General features: G+C 38.8%; 1 protein-coding gene across 1 annotated transcript in view; it reads left to right on the top strand.

Moving 5' to 3' along the window:
* Positions 1–16,322, top strand: part of ERC1 (ELKS/RAB6-interacting/CAST family member 1) — a 534,404-nt gene that overhangs the window by 123,752 nt on the left and 394,330 nt on the right. Inside the window, exons 5-7 of the mRNA XM_054718763.1 lie at positions 3,795–3,950; positions 5,706–5,798; positions 8,699–8,866. Of these exons, the coding sequence (XP_054574738.1) occupies positions 3,795–3,950; positions 5,706–5,798; positions 8,699–8,866 (417 nt within the window). The remainder of the gene's footprint in view (positions 1–3,794; positions 3,951–5,705; positions 5,799–8,698; positions 8,867–16,322) is intronic.

The raw sequence follows: 16,322 nt of genomic DNA, 5'->3' as shown, positions 1-16,322 counted from the left end.
CCCCCCGCTGTCCTGATCACCTCCAACTGACCCCCACTGATGGCCTGCTCGTCCCCGACTGGCCCCCCTACTGGTCTGCTTATCCCCAATGGCCCCACCCCCCACCAGCCTGATCACCCACAACTGCCGTCCCATCCTGGCATGATAACCCACAACTGCCCTCCCCTCTTGTCCTCTAACCGCCTCTACCTCAGCCCCGCCACCATGGCTTTGTCCAGAAGAACATACAGAAGGTCTCCTGGAAGGTCTCCCCATCTAATTAGCATATTACCCTTTTATTAGTATAGATAGAGGCCTGGTGCACAGGTGGGGGCGGGCTGGTTTGCCTTGAAGCGTGTCCTGGATCAGGGTGGGGGTTCCCTTGGGGCGTGGGGCGGCCTGGGCAAGGGGCCTGTGGTGGTTTGCAGGCCGGCCACGCCCCCATGGGGTGAGGGTCCCCGCTGGGGGGGGCATGGCCAGCCTGGGTTAGGGGCTGAGGGCTGTTTTCAAGCTGGCCACACCCCCTTCAGGGTGGGGGTCCCTGCTGGGGTGCCTGGCCGGCCTGGGTGAGGGGCTGAGGGCCGTTTTCAGGCTGGCCACAGCCCCTTCATGGTGGGGGGGTCCCGCTGGGGTGCCTGGCCAGCCTGGGTGAGGAGCTGAGGCCGTTTTCAGGCTGGCCACAGCCTCTTCAGGGTGGGGGTCCCCACTGGCCAGACTGGGTGAGGGGCTGATGGCTGTTTGCAGACTGGCCACCCCACCCCGGTGACCCAAGCTCCCAGCCCCTCCTTTTTTTTTTTTTTTTTTTTTTCAGTGCCTCCTTGAGTGGAGGCCTGGGCCGGCTGGAAGCAGGTATCTGGGATTTATTTATCTTCTATAATTGAAACTTTGTAACCTTGAGCAGAGGCCAGGGCCAGCCAGGGCGGGCAGGAAGCTTGGCTTCCTCCATCATCTGGGGCAACCCAAGCCTCCTGGCTCCAGCTCCATGGCCACCACCATCTTTGTTGGGTTAATTTGCATACTCGCTCTGATTGGCTAGTGGGCGTAGCAGAGGTACGGTCAATTTGCATGTTTCTCTTTTATTAGATAGGATAGATTCTAGGAGTAAGAAACCTCATTGGAAGAACTATTAGCTTGAGTACTGGTTGAGTTGGTGCTGGAACTAGTTGAACATACCATGCATTCATTTTCTGGCCTGATTTCAGAGAGTAGCCTGGCAGGTTCATTTTCTGTGCAGTCTGCGCTTGCCTCATGGCTTTCAGAACTGCAATTGTGGTCCCTTTCTAGGGAGAAGCTTTTATGATGCACAATTTGGTAGTGGGGGTGCTGATTTGCCTATCTGTGTTGGGATTAGGGGAGAAGATGGGTAATGTTCCTTGGCAAGCTTCTTGTAGGGGCTTTGTAGAGGTGGAATCTGTCTGTGTGATGTGCTGGAATTCTTAGCTGAAGGCTATTTTGCCTTGTGTGGAGTACCAATGATGCTAGAAAAACATGCCCTCCTTCCCCTGGCCCTCTTTCATTGCCATCCAGGCTAATGTCCGAGGTGAATCACGTTTCACTTTCTTTCATTTGTGGGTTAATCACATGCGTATGCCTAGTATTTTAGTCATTCTTGAGGGACTGCATCCTAATATTTCCAGGAAGATTTATAGTCATCTCAAAAGTGAATTTTCAGATAGTGCAATTGAAGTAGTTGCCTAAGGCTCAATAATTTTAAACAAGTAAAATCCTGGCTTAGGTTTAGAATATCTCTGATTGTACTGATTAATACATTTCATTTAGAATCAAATGTAAGTTTAATTTGAATAGATTTGTAAAAGAGAATTTTTGTAGTGATAATTTTAAAGGTTAAGTAATGTAAGACAGAGGAATACATGCTCTTCCACTCCCCTGAACCTAAAAATAGCTAGTTGTAGTTGTCTCATGGTAAATCCTTTAACTCTTATCTACATGATAACAAGGAGAGTCAGTCTAGCAATCCTTGAGCTAAAGTGTAACAGGAAGTCATTCTCAAAATTACCTTCTAAAGGAATGGTTTTTCTAAAATCCCAAATAAAATAAAGCCTACACTTAATTGATACGTTTTAAGATCTTTATTTCTTAGATCAGGGATGGGGAATGTCCAACCCACAGACTACATAAAGTCTGTGAAATCATTTGGTCTGGCCCTGCCAAGGCATTAGGGATGAATTAATTAAATACTTGACCAAGTAAGAAAAGTACTGCTGAATACTTCGGGAAGCTTATGGTGAACATGCTCCATCTCAAGATACTTGTGAACACTGGTTTAAACGCTTTAAAAGTGATGATTTTGATGTGAAAGACAAAGACATCCAGGTCAGGTCAACTGAAAAAGTTTGAAGACCAACAATTACAAGCATTATTGGATGAAGATGCATATCAAACTCAAAAGCAACTTGCAGAAAGATTTAACGTTGCTCAACAATTTCCAATCATTTACAAGCAATGGGAAAGATTTTAAAGGAAGGAAATGGGTGCCACATCAACTGAACGAAAGACAAATGGAAAACCAAAAAGTCATCAATAAAATGTTGCTTCAACGGCACGAAAGAAAGTCTTTTTTGCATCGAATTGTGACTGATGATGAAAAGTGGATTTATTCTGAGAATCCCAAACGCACAAAATCATGGGTTGATCCAGGTCAGTCATCAACACTGACTGCAAGGCCAAATCACTTCAGAAAGAAGACAATGCTCTGCGTTTGGTGGGATCAGGAAGGTATGGTGTATTGTGAGCTTCTAGAACCGTTAATAATGAACACTACCGACAACAAATAATCAGTTTGAACCACGCTTTGATCTTGAAACGACCAGAATGTTCCAGAAGACATGGCAAAGCAATTTTGCTTCATGATGACGCACCATCACACACTTCAAAACCAGTTAACGACACGTTAAAAGATCTTACCTGGGAAGTATTAACCCACCCGCTGTATTCACCAGACCTTGCTCCTTCAGATTACAACTTGTTCTGATCGATGGCACACGCACTTTCTGAGCAGCATTTTAAAACATACGAAGAAGTGGAAAATTGGGTCTCTGAATGGGTTTGCCTCAAAACAAGAAAAGTTCTAATGGGACGGTATCCACAAATTACCTGAAAGATGGCGGAAATGTGTAGCTAGCGATGGAGATTACTTTGAATAAAGCACTTTTGATGTTTCTCTTGAAATTATCGTGTTTTCTTTTATTACAAAATCCGCCATTATTAACCGGTACACCTAGTCAGAAAAAGATTATGAGTATGATAAACTGTAACTGTTAATGTAATTTTTTATCTCTTTGCTTTTCTGCAGTTGTAGGTTATAAAATCTTAATTACTATAAATATAGTTACACACATCATTGTATAAATCTTTGAAACCCTCTTACACATCTCCCCCATTCTCTGTAAGCAGAAATAAACCCTTTAGGTGTCATAAGTAATAGGATAAGGTATTATATCTGGAAAAGGTTTTACTGTTAATATTACAGAAGTTTTCACTACATATCTGTTGACCAAAAAGTACAAAAAACTTTTACCAGTTTTCCATTGCTTTTATTTCTTTAGTTAATTCTCTTTAATTGAAAGGGTACAGATGAGAGGAAGAGATAAAAGAAAAATCACATTACAGATGAGTCTTCCTCCTTCCATTCAAATTACCATAAAGGATATATTTTAGAAATAAGGTACCAATTGCTAGATAGCAATTTCCTTGCATATTTATTTTTATTAAATTTAGCACCTCTAACACTAGGTTGTTTAACTTCTCTGATTTTTCATGACTACTTTAATGTGTAAATCTTCCATTGCCCTCAGGATTCAAAAATTTCCTCTATGGAGCGTGGGCTCCGAGACTTGGAAGAGGAAATTCAGATGCTGAAATCGAATGGGGCTCTGAGTACTGAAGAACGGGAGGAAGAAATGAAGCAAATGGAGGTCTATCGGAGTCATTCTAAATTCATGAAAAATAAGGTAATGGTATGTGATATTGTAATTTTAAAAAGGGGTTTGAAAATTGATGCTTTTTCCTACGTCCTTACTGATGATGAAGCACTTCACACTGTTTTATCAGACTTCAGGGAAGAATACCTCTAAAATAATTCTTTCAAGTAGTACTCGCCTGAATTAAAGTCAGAATTACAGATGTTCTATAGTTCTTTCAAGTTTTCACTTAAAACAAATTACCTGTATGAAGCAAAGTATGTATTATTATAGTTTAACATTTCATGTCTATCAGTATTGCTGAGATGATTTAGTAGGATTACATCCAGATGAGGTTTTCTCACTATATGAGGCATTTAGTTCTCTACCTCTTGTGAAGTATTTTAAAAGTCAAAACCCTAAGAAGTTGAACCCAGTACACCCCTACCCCCCCATTCCAGATATGGCTGAAATAAAATCATGTTTTTTTATTCAAATATAGTTCCATAAAGAAAAATCATTTGTTCTGTCCCTTGGAGAAAATCCATTTGTATCAGGTTTATTGTTTCCCATGTGTGTTTCAGGTATATACGAAGTAAGATAAGTATCACACATCTGTCTATACTTATAAATTCAGTCACAATATTCCTTCCTTAGATCTAAAGCCATTTAGATTCTATAAACTATTTAGGCACATTGGAGTGTTTAGTTTATTATAATTGCCAATTTACAGGTTTGTTGTGGTTTAATTAAAAATCATACTTGTAATTATAAAATACTAGTGGCCTGGTACACAGATTCATGCACTCGGGGGTGGGGGGATCTGTGTCTCTCAGTCCAGTCTGCACCCTCTCGCATTCTGGGAGCCCTTGGGGGATGTCCGACTGATGGCTTATTGTGCCGCAGAGGCGGGAGAGGCTCCCGCCACTGCTGTTGTGCTCACCAGCTGTGAGCCCAGCTTCTGGCTGAGCGGCACTCCCCCGTGGGAGCGCACTGACCACCAGGGGGCAGCTCCTACATTGAGTATCTGCCCCCTGGTGGTCAGTGCGTGTCATAGTGACCGGTCGTTCTGCCATTCAGTCTATTTGCATGTTAGCCTTTTATTATATAGGATTGCCAGTGCCTGTCATATGTACTGGCCAGTTGGTCACGTGCAGTTGGCGCAAGTGAGAGCCTTGTATGTATCGCGCATGTGGAAGTCAATGTTGTGCGTCATATGTACCGGTTGGTTGGACGGTTGGATGGATGTACGGTCGGTCACTTAGCCTTTTATATATATAGATTACCTAGAAAATAAGTATCCCACTTCCTCATGCCATATCCCAATTATATTATTCCCTGATTTCTCAGAAGTGGAAATTGTAAGGGAATGACACAATTAAAACTCTCCCTCCTGTTTCTGACTTCTTACTATGGTACGCATACCTGACATATAAATCTGTAGAATATTCCACTATTATTTTAAGAATCTGTTGTTAATGACATGACTACTTCCAATCTCTTGTTAATTTGAAACTTAAAAATCACATATTCAAACTTTCTATTAGTTTGCATTTTTTGTCCTAATTTGAGAAAAAATATTCAGCAATATAAGGTTTGGTTCTCATTTGCTGATTAGCACATTTCAGTTAATTTTAAAAACTCTGTGAAAATAGAGAAACCATCCAGGGTCCTTTGAAGAGGGAATTAGGGAAACAGATTTGATTGGGTTATATGTTACTGTTACTTCCAGTTCCTGCTCTGGCTCAAAAGCAGATAAGATCCAAGTTGACACATAAATAAAAAAGAATAATAATGTCGTGACAGGTAGAGCAACTGAAGGAGGAACTAAGTTCGAAAGAGGCTCAAGGGGAGGAGCTGAAAAAGAGAGCGGCTGGTCTTCAGGCTGAGGTCTTTGCCGTAAGATTTACCCTTTTGTGTGCAGTGATCCCACAGTGGGACCCTGCTAGCTCTGGCTTCTGGGTGGCTTATACTTTCATTTCCTATGGTTGGCAGCTTTGCCCAGTACTGGCACTAACCAGCCTGCTCTGCTCTTTAACCAACTCCTGTTCAGCAGTTTGAACCATATGTCACTTGTGTGCAGTGAGCTCTCACGTGTTCTGGAAGCCCTATACCTGGTTCTTTATTGTTCCTGTTGACACTGTATGGATGGTACTTCAAAGCTTGTTTATTCTCAACTCCTTTCCTGTTACTAGAGACTTGTTGGTTTACATAAATGGTAGTCTCTTTTTCTTCTTAGATATATACAGTTGTTCTAGGTCCATCACATAGTATTTATTTGAATTTGAAATTCTTGAGTAAAGTGCTTTATCTTCATATGTAGACATCATCTTTAAGTCTCCATTTGGTGGTTTTGCAACAAATGTTCCTTTCTTTAAAATAGTTGTATAAAAAGTGATTAGAGTTATTTAGACTTATCTAGTAAATTAGATAATTAAAGTCTCTAAATCAAATTCAATTTTCTTTCTAAAGAACTTAAAATTCATTTCAAATATAATAAAATAGCTAACACTTGAGCACTTATTATAAACATTTTATAACCTGCTAAGTAGGTAAATTATCATCCTCAATTTATAGATGAGGACATTGAGGTAACAGGTGCTGCTGAGGAAACATAGTCAGTAAGAGTTAGATTTTTACATAAGTAATCTGGTTCCAGAACCTGTGCTGATAAGCTCTTCACTCTACTGCCCTATACTAGGCTGTGCACACATTTGTCACACAAGTGTAGGAAAAAACTACTCTGAAAACAATTGTGGGATAAGACTAGAATGCAGCATTAAAAAAAAACCTTATGCTAATTTGATGTGTTTGCTGTTTATGGACCACTTTATAGTACAGGGAGAGAAGTGAAACATTTTATCTGAAAGGGTCTAATTTGGTTTGTGGTAACCATGTATTGTCTAGAGGAGCCATAACTTCTCTCTTTTTTTCTCAGCTACTATTAAGTAATTTATTTTTGTGTCAAACAACAGGCTAATCACATTCCAAACATTATTTTATTTAATCTTAAACAACATAGTGGCATTGGTTCACTTTCTCCTTATTACTGATTAGGAAACCAAGGCTTGTACTCCTTGTACTCCTAACTTTTAAGCACAATTTGTGCTTCTAAAGTCTGCTTTCCATTTAGAATATTTTCTTCCTTTTCTCAGTCTTTATGATCAATATAACATTATTTGAAAAATTCATAACGCAGATGATAGGAAACTGAGATTTTATATTTATTTTTGATCACATGATTAGAGTTAGCTGGAAATTTGAGTAATCTTTAAGCCATAGTTCTTTAGCTGAGGAAGTGATAACACCCTGAACATTTCTCCTAAATATTCATTCATACAGCAAATATATTTTTAGTGCATTCTGTATGTTAGCGATAGGATAATACTAATGTTTGATGTTTGTTGGTAAAGGGATATCATGAAAGACACTATACCATTCCAGGCTGTGGTAACTCCTATATATAACAGGATGAAAATAGATGCTATTTACAATTATCTTCCACTGATGTCCTTAGTATCCTCAAATACTTTGCATGCAATAAGTACACAAATATTTGTTGAATGAATAACTATATCTGTAAATGGAGATTTCATGCATATGAGAAAAATGCTTGTCTTCTTGTGAAATAGAAGAATAAATTAGAAATTTATTTTTAGGACTTTTAAAAAGTATAATTTTAATGAGAGTAAAATTTATTTTATATTTCTTCATGGAAAATTGTTCTGAAAAGATTTGTCCATTATACCTAAGGTTATTACAATAAAATACTTTACATATATTTTCTTTAGAAAAATAAAAAGTACTTTTCCTTTCATCAGTGATACTGAAATTATTGACCTCTTGTCATATTTCTACTTCCAATAATCTCTTTCAGTGCACAGTTACCTTCCTAAGCAGTAGACATAATGTAAAAGCAGATTTAATTTCTACTACTTTGACTTACATTTAGAATAAAAGACTATTAAAAAATTTTTTAGAAACACAGAAATGCAAAGGAGGTCTTAGAAATGAATATTTTCTAAGATGAAAGAAATTTATAGGAGAATGAATAATCCTATTGATTTATGGATTAATTACTCTGTCAAATTACACATGTAGATTCTTACAGAATGAGATTTATTCATTTTCTATTTAGGTCATCTTCATTTAGTTAGAATGGCATGTTATAGGTGATATAATTTTGTAGGTGAAATATTTTTTTAGGTCAATACTCCCAACTCATCAAAAGTATAAATATTTAAAAGCACATATTTATAATGTCTTATAATACAAAGTGGATTTTAAGATAAAGATTTTATATAAACTTTTGAGAATGAAAAAAACCTTAATGAAGACATAAAAAATACAGCACAGTCAACTTTTGATTTTAAATTTAAATAGCAATACTAGGAAGTGTTTTTTTTTTTTCCTTTCTGAATTACATCTACACTAATTCTGCTTTATCTTCTGAACAGGTCTGACTTCATGAAATGAAAAAAGTGTATTTCATATTCTTACTAGTGTGTCATAGTATTCTAATTGAATTGGAACTTTTCTCTTTCCATCCCTTTTCTAAGGGATTTAAAAAAATGTTTAAGAGACACAATAAATAAAGCTGGAAATTTCCCTATTAGTCAAATAAGCTTTGTGAATATCTAAGATTGGATGACACAAAGAGATGAATTATGTCCTGTCATAAAATTATGATTAATGCTGCTTTTAGTTTGATATCTTGTGACTTAGATTTGTCAAAGATCCAGATCAGAGGTGGGTGTTTTATTTCTTTTTTCCTTACAGCATTTTGTTTTCTTCTATAGATTGGTCAGGTGAAGCAGGAGCTCTCCAGAAAGGACACAGAACTACTAGCTCTACAGACAAAGCTAGAAACACTTACGAACCAGTTCTCGGACAGTAAGCAACACATTGAAGTGCTGAAGGAGTCCTTGACTGCTAAGGAACAAAGGGCTGCCATCCTGCAGACAGAGGTAAAAATAGTTTTGGGATTTGCAGGGACTTGATTCCTTGGCACCTTTTTATATGTATTACCTGTGCTCTTTTTGTTATATAGCTTAGATTTGGGAGATAAGCATAATGTTATGATTAATTCTTTAGCAATGTGATCAGTTATTATACTAAAACTAGAGATGTGGTGCACGAATTCATGCACCAGTGGGGTCCCTCGGTCTGGCCTGTGGGATCAGGCCAAAACTGGCTCTCCGACATCCCCCGAGGGGTCTTGGATTGCAAGAGGGTGCAGGCCAGGCCGAGGGACCCCACTGGTGCACGATCTGGGCTGGGGAGAGACGCTGGAGGTTGGCCAGCCGGGGAGGTACCACAGGAGGGCTCCAGGGCGTGTCTGACCGGTCCCTCTGAGCCCTGATCAGCCGGACCCCAGCAGCAAGCTAACCTGTCGGTCAGAGTGTCTGCCCCCTGGTGGTTAGTGCATGTCATAGCGCGCAGTTGAGCAGCTTTAGCGTATCATTAGCATATTACACTTTGATTGGTTGAACGGCCAACCAGTTGACCGGACACTTAGCATATTAGGCTTTTATTATATTGGATATAACCATTTTATTTTTGGATCTAGCAAATTAAAACTGGTACAGTTTATATGTTTTTATTTGAGGCCCAGTGCACAAATTCGTGCATGGGTGGGGTCTGGCCAGCCCGGCCTCAATTGGGGTGGATTGGGGCTGGGCCTGTTGGGAGGAGGAGATAGCGGGAGGTTGGCTGGCCGGCCCACCCCAATCGGGGCCGATCAGGGCCGGGCTGGCTGGGGGGAGGGGCTGCGGGTGATTGACTGGCGGGCCCCGCCCCCAATTGGGGTTGGGGGCCGATTGGGGGTGGGGCCAGCCATGGGGAGGGGCTGTGGGTGGTGGGCTGGCCGGCCCCACCCCTGAATGGGGTGGTTGGTGCCAATCGGGGGCCAGTGGCCTGGGGAAGGTTGGTTGGGCCCTGATGGGGGTGTGGGGGAGTGGCTGCAGGAGGTTGGCTGGCTGGCCCTGCTCTCTGTTGGGGTGGGGGAGGTGATCAGGGGCAGAGCCGGCTGAGGGAGGAGCTGCAGGCCTATCAGAGTGGTGGGGGCCCATAGGGGGTGGGGCTGGCCAGGGGGAGGGGCTGTAGGAGGTTGGCTGGCCAGCCCCGCCCTTGATCAGGGTGGGAGTGTCCGGTAGTGGGCAGTACTTATTAAAGGATACTTTTGAGAACAGAATCCTTTTGAGAACTGGGAAGAATGGGAAAAGAGCAGGTTTGAGCCGAGGAATAAGTAAAGCTGCAATTCTGGCCAGGGATTAGCCTCAGCTAACCACATGGAGAGCTCTTGGGTCAATGGGGAAGAAAAGGATACGTATGTACCTGATCGGGTGGTTTGCTGGCCACAGTGGGCGTCATAGCAACCGGTCGTTACGGCATTACAGTGGCTGGCTTTTTATATATATATAGATACTTTGGACTTTCTCTAAGTGTACTTTAAATTAGCATTATGAAATGAAAGCATAGTTATAAAAAAGAAATCTAAATGAAGGTTTTGTTCTTTACCATGGTGAATCTTCTGGTCATGAATGGCAGTGAGCTTGGTTACCCCATGCTTGGATTATTAAGTGTTCTTAGTTTTTTATATTATAAATAGCTTTAAATAGGCAAACTGAATCTAGAGATGTTCTAGATAGATTTTGATTTGAACTACAGATCATTAGACACTGTGCCTTCACATCCTGTTTGTTAGTATTTTTAGAAATCTTAGAATTGTCTGTCAGGCCTGATTTCAAGTAGGAATACTCTAAATATTTCTAGGCAGATGAGAATATCATGTTTGCAATGAGAAGAAATTGATAATGCTATTTGGATTTACTGTCTTAATGCAAATATATTCTTAAAAATTTATTTTTATTGATTTCAGAGAGGAAGGGAGAGGGAGAGAGAGATAGAAACATTGATGAGAGAATCATTAATAGGCTGTCTCCTGCACACCCCCTACTTGGGATTGAGCCTGCAGCCTGGGCATGTGCCCTGACTGGGAATCAAACCATAACTTCCTGGTTCATAGGCCAACGCTCAAATATGAGCCACACCAGCCAGGCAATGCAAATACTTCAATGAAATAGGTAATTTAGATAGGAATAGGTAAGTAGTTCTGCTTTATAGAAGAAAAATAAACCATACAGTATGGATTAGTTTTTTTCTTTTAAAAAACCAGATCATAGATAAATAAGGGCATAGTTTGATGAAAAAAAAGAATGGGGAGTAAAAAGAATGCGTAAAAACTGTATCACAGATACCCAAGAAGATCAGAATTTTTAAGGGAGATGGAATGTGAAAATGACCAAAACTATTTCATATAATATTTTTGCACCATTTGGGATTTTGTTGAAAATTAGAGATTTGGATGACATATTTGTAATTTTCCTTATAACTTAAACTTTTTCTCTATTTTAATTATGTTTCATTTTATTATCATATCAACTCCATTTTAACTCAGAGGGATATTTTGGGTATAAATAAGTCTCACAGTAATAAGCATCACAGTTATTGAGTTTGAATTTAGCCTTACTTACCACCCAGGTGCATGATCCTGGGCATGTTATTTAACTTCATTGTGCCTCACTTTACACATTTGTAAGATGATGCCTACCTCATAAGGTTGTTGTTAGGAATGAACTAGTTTATTCATACCCAGTGTCTGGCACACAAAGTAATGTTATTGTAATTTTTATAATAAAATTAGCGAATATATAAACTTTTAAAATGTTAAGGGAACATAGTTGGTTTTCTTTTCATGGGCATAAATTTTATATAGAAGATTTGGTCTTTCATATTTTTATTAAGCTAAATTTAGGTTTATTAAGATAATTTTGAATATAAAATTATGTAGAAAATGTTACTTGCATTGTTTATTAATTTGTAGTTTTATTAGCGTTTGCTACTTCAGTAACTGGTATGCATGCAGTACTCCAAAAGGGTCAGAAGAGGGTGTGAGTGTTTTAGACATGAGCCTGATTTCCAGTTTTGCTCCTGTGATAGCCTTGGATGGCGGCTGCTGGGTGGGAAACAGCCAGGCAGTTGGTTAATGATAATGCAAGCATTTAAAAGCTTGTCACATTCTAATAAATGACCTTTTCCTCTCGGCAATCCATCCTCTTTGTATCCCTCTCAAATAGTGTTTTTATTAACTAGGTCTCACACAGATGGGCTTGTGATTAGTCTCTGGAACCATAGAGAATAAAGACTAAATTTGTGGTCATTCTTGAATGGTTTTTATATTTGTTTTTAGCCATTATGGGAGAAACTGAATTTCAGTGATTACCTCATAAGTTACTGGGACAACTGCTTAAATATGTCGGTCTCATCTTAAAATATAGCACTGTATAAGCTAACTTGCCTTTGAATTTGGAATGATTATACGTATGTATGTAATATACCTACTTATTAGCATTTGCTTTTTTATCTTAAATTAATCCAATGGCACTTAACAAGAGTCACTTTTTCCAAAGCAACATTCTCATTTTCAAAGCCCATAATAGGTAGTTTGAACCAACTCTGAAAATTCTCATATATTTCTGTAATTTGATATTGATTTTGTCTTTCTCTCTGCAGCTACCCTAGGCTTTGATTTAATTTTCGAATCACCAAATTCAGTGCATATGAAAAAAAACACGTATATAGGAGTTTTATTTTATTTTAAAATTCATTAAGCAGAGAAGGGTTATTAGAAAAGATCTGATTTTCTAATGCTTTTTCTGCTTCTGTTGATATGATCATGTGGTTTTTATCTTCCAATTTGTTTATGTGATGTATTGAATTTATTGATTTGCAAATATTGTACTAGCCTTGCATCCCAAGAATAAATCTCACTTTATCATGGTATATGATCTTTTTAATATATTGATGGATCCCATTTGCTAATATTTTGTTGAGGATTTTAGCATCTGTGTTCATCAGCAATATTGGCTTGTAATTTTCTTTCTTTGTAGTGTCTTCAACTGGTTTTGGAATTAGCATAATGCTGGCTTCTTAAAAAGGGCTTGGAAGTGTTCCTTCCTCTTAAATTTTTGGAATAGTTTGAGGAGGACAAGTATTAGTTTTTCTTTGAATGTTTGCTAAAATTCAATTGGTCCAGGAGTTTTGTTTGCTGGAAGTTTTTAAATTACTGCTTCAATTTTATCAGTTGTTATTGGCCTACTCAGGTTTTTCTGATTTTTCCTGATTGACTTTGGGAAGATTGCACGTTTCTAGGAATTTGTCCATTTCACCCAGGTTGTCCAGTTTGTTGGCATATAGTTGTTCATTGTATTTGCTTACAATCCTTTGTATTTCTGTGGTGTTCGTTATATCACCTCTTTCATTTCTGATTTTATTTATTTGGGTCCTCTCTCTTTGTTTCTTGATGAGTCTGGCTAGGAGTTCATCAATCTTATCTTTTCAAAGGACAAGCTCTTGGATGTATTGATCTTTTGTACCTTTCTTTTTAAAGTCTCTATGTCATGTATTTCCACTCTGATTTTTATTATTTCCTTCCTTCTACTTCCTCTGGGCTTTTCTTTCTGTTCTCTTTCTAATTCACTTAGTTGTAGGGTTAGATAGTTTATTAGTCCTTTTTCTTGTTTCTTGAGGTAGACCTGCAGTGCTATAAACTTCCCTCTCATTACTACTTTCGCCGTGTCCCATAGGTTTTGGGTGGTTGTGTGTTCATTTTCATTTGTTTCCAGGAAGTTTATAATTTCTTGCTTGATCTCATTGGTAACCCATTCTTTGTTTAATAACATGCTAGTTAGCCTCCATGTATTTGAGTGTTTTTGAATTTTTTTTATTGTAGTTGATTTCTAACTTCATGCCATTGTGATCTGAGAAGATGCTTGGTATTATATCAGTTTTCTTGAAATTGTATAGACTTGTTTTGTGCCCTAACATGTGGTCTATCTTTGAGAATGTTCAAGGTGCACTTGAGAAAAATGTATATTCTGTTGCTTTGGGGTAAAATGTTCTATAAATATCAGTTAGGTCCATCTGACCTAGTATGTCATTTAAGGTCTGTTTCCTTGTTAATTTGTTGTCTGGAAGATCTATCCAGTGTGGTCAGTGTGGTGTTAAAGTCCCCTATTGTGACTGTATTGCAGTCAATCTCTTCTTTAAAGTCCGTCAAGAGTTTTTATGTACTTGGGTGCTCCTATATTGGGTACATAAATGTTTACAAGAGTTATATTTTCTTGTTGAATCATTCTCTTTAATATTATGTACTGGTCTTCTTTGTCTCTTGTTATGTCCCTTGTTTTGAAGTCTATTTTGTCTGATATGAGTATTGCTACCCCAGGTTTTCTTTCCTTTCCTTTTGCATGAAATACTTTCTTCTATCCCTTCACTCTCAGTCTGTGTGTATCTTTTGTTCTGAGGTGGTTCTCTTGTAGAGAGCATACATATATGGGTCATGTTTTCTTATCTGTTCAGTCACCCTATGTCTTTTGACTGGGGCATTTAATCCATTTACATTTAAGGTAATTATTGATAAATATTTTTTATTGTAATTTTTTTTTCTTTATGGCTATGATCCTTTCTGTCTCTTCTTCTTCTTTGTTTTTTATTGTTTAAAGTATTACATATGTCTCCTTTTTCCCCGATTGACGCCCCCGCCCCTCCCACCCCTCAAGACAAGCCCCCACCGCCCCAGTGTCTGTGTCCATTGATTATGTTAATATGCATGTATACAAGTCCTTTGGTTGATCTCTAACCCCTCCCTTTCTTACACCCCCCCCCCCTTCACACCCCTCTCCTGCCCCGCCACCTTCTCTCTGAGGTTGGACTGTCTATTTAGAGTCACCTTGTCTTTGGAACTATTTTTGTTCATCAGTTTATGTTGATCATTATATCCCACATATGAGTGAGATTATGTGATATTTATCTTTCTCTAACTGGCTTATTTCACTTAGCATTAATGCTCTCCAGTTCCATCCATACTGTTGCAAATGGTAAAAGTTCCTTTTTTTATAACAGCGTAGTATTCCATTGTGTAGATGTACCACATTTTTTAATCAACTCATCTGCTGATGGGCACTTAGGCTGTTTCCAAATCTTAGCTATTGTAAATTGTGCTGCTATGAACATAGGGGTGCATATATCCTTTCTGATTGATGTATCTGGTTACTTGGGATATAGTCCTAGAAGTGGGACTACTGGGTCAAGTGGGAGTTTCATTTTTAGTTTTTTGAGGAAACTCCATACTGTCTTCCACAGTGGCTGCATCAGTCTGCATTCCCACCAGCAGTGCAGGAGGGTTCCTTTTTCTCCTCATCCTCGCCAGCACTTGTCATTTGTTGATTTGTTGATGATAGCCATTCTGACAGGTGTGAGATGGTACCTCATTGTTGTTTTGATTTGCATCTCTTGGATGATTAGTGACTTTGAGCATGTTTTCATATGTCTCTCGGCCTTCTGTTTGTCCTCTTTTGAAAAGTGTCTATTTAGGTTCTTTGCCCATTTTTTGATTGTATTGTTTATCTTCCTTTTGTTAAATTGTATGAGTTCCCTGTAAATATTGGAGATTAAACCCTTATCTGAGATAACATTGGCAAATATGTTCTCCCATGTAGTGAGCTTTCTTATTGTTTTGTTGATGGTTTCTTTTACTGTGCAGAAGCTTATTATTTTGATGAAGTCCATTTGTTTATTTTCTCCTTAGTTTCCATTGCCCTAGGAGCTGTATCAGTAAAGATATTGCTATGACATATGTCTGCTATTTTGCTGCCTATGGAGTCTTGTAAGATTTTTATGGTTTCCCGTCTCACATTTAAGTCCTTTAACCATTTTGAGTTTATTTTTATGTATGGTGTAAGTTAGTGATCTAGTTTCATTTTTTTGCATGTATCTGACCAATTTTCCCAGCACCATTTATTGAAGAGACTGTCTTGACTCCATTGTATGCTCTTGCCTCCTTTGTCAAATATTAATTGAGCATAGTGGCTTGGATTGATTTCTGGGTTCTCTGTTCTGTTCCATTGGTCTATATGTCTGTTCTTGTTCCAGTACCAGGCAGTTTTGAGAACCGTGGCTTTGTAATATAGCTTGATATCTGGTATTGTGATGCCTCCAACTTTGTTCTTCTTTCTCAGGATTGCTGTGGGTATTCGGTTTTGTTTTTTTTTTTTATTCCAGATGAATTTTTGGAGAGCTTGTTCTAAACACATTGATTGGTTGCCTCCTGCTCTAGCCCCAATCAGGACCCAGGCTGGAGAGGAGCCTGCAGCCAAGGTGTGTGCCCTTGACTGGAAGTGAACCCACAGGCTGTCGCTCTATTCACTGAGCCAACCTGGCTAGGGCCCTTTTCTTTTCTTTTCTTTTTTTAAATTTAATAAATCTTTATTGTTTAGATTATTACAATTGTTCCTCTTTCCCCCCCCATATAGTTCCCCTCCACCCGGTTCCCCCCCCCCATTGTCCTCATCCATAGGTGTA

This window comes from Eptesicus fuscus, chromosome 7 (assembly GCF_027574615.1).
Source record: "Eptesicus fuscus isolate TK198812 chromosome 7, DD_ASM_mEF_20220401, whole genome shotgun sequence".
In the NCBI taxonomy this organism is placed as follows: domain Eukaryota; kingdom Metazoa; phylum Chordata; class Mammalia; order Chiroptera; family Vespertilionidae; genus Eptesicus; species Eptesicus fuscus.
The sequence above is the reverse complement of the archived record's forward strand: the minus strand, read 5'-3'. Positions and strand labels throughout refer to the sequence as shown.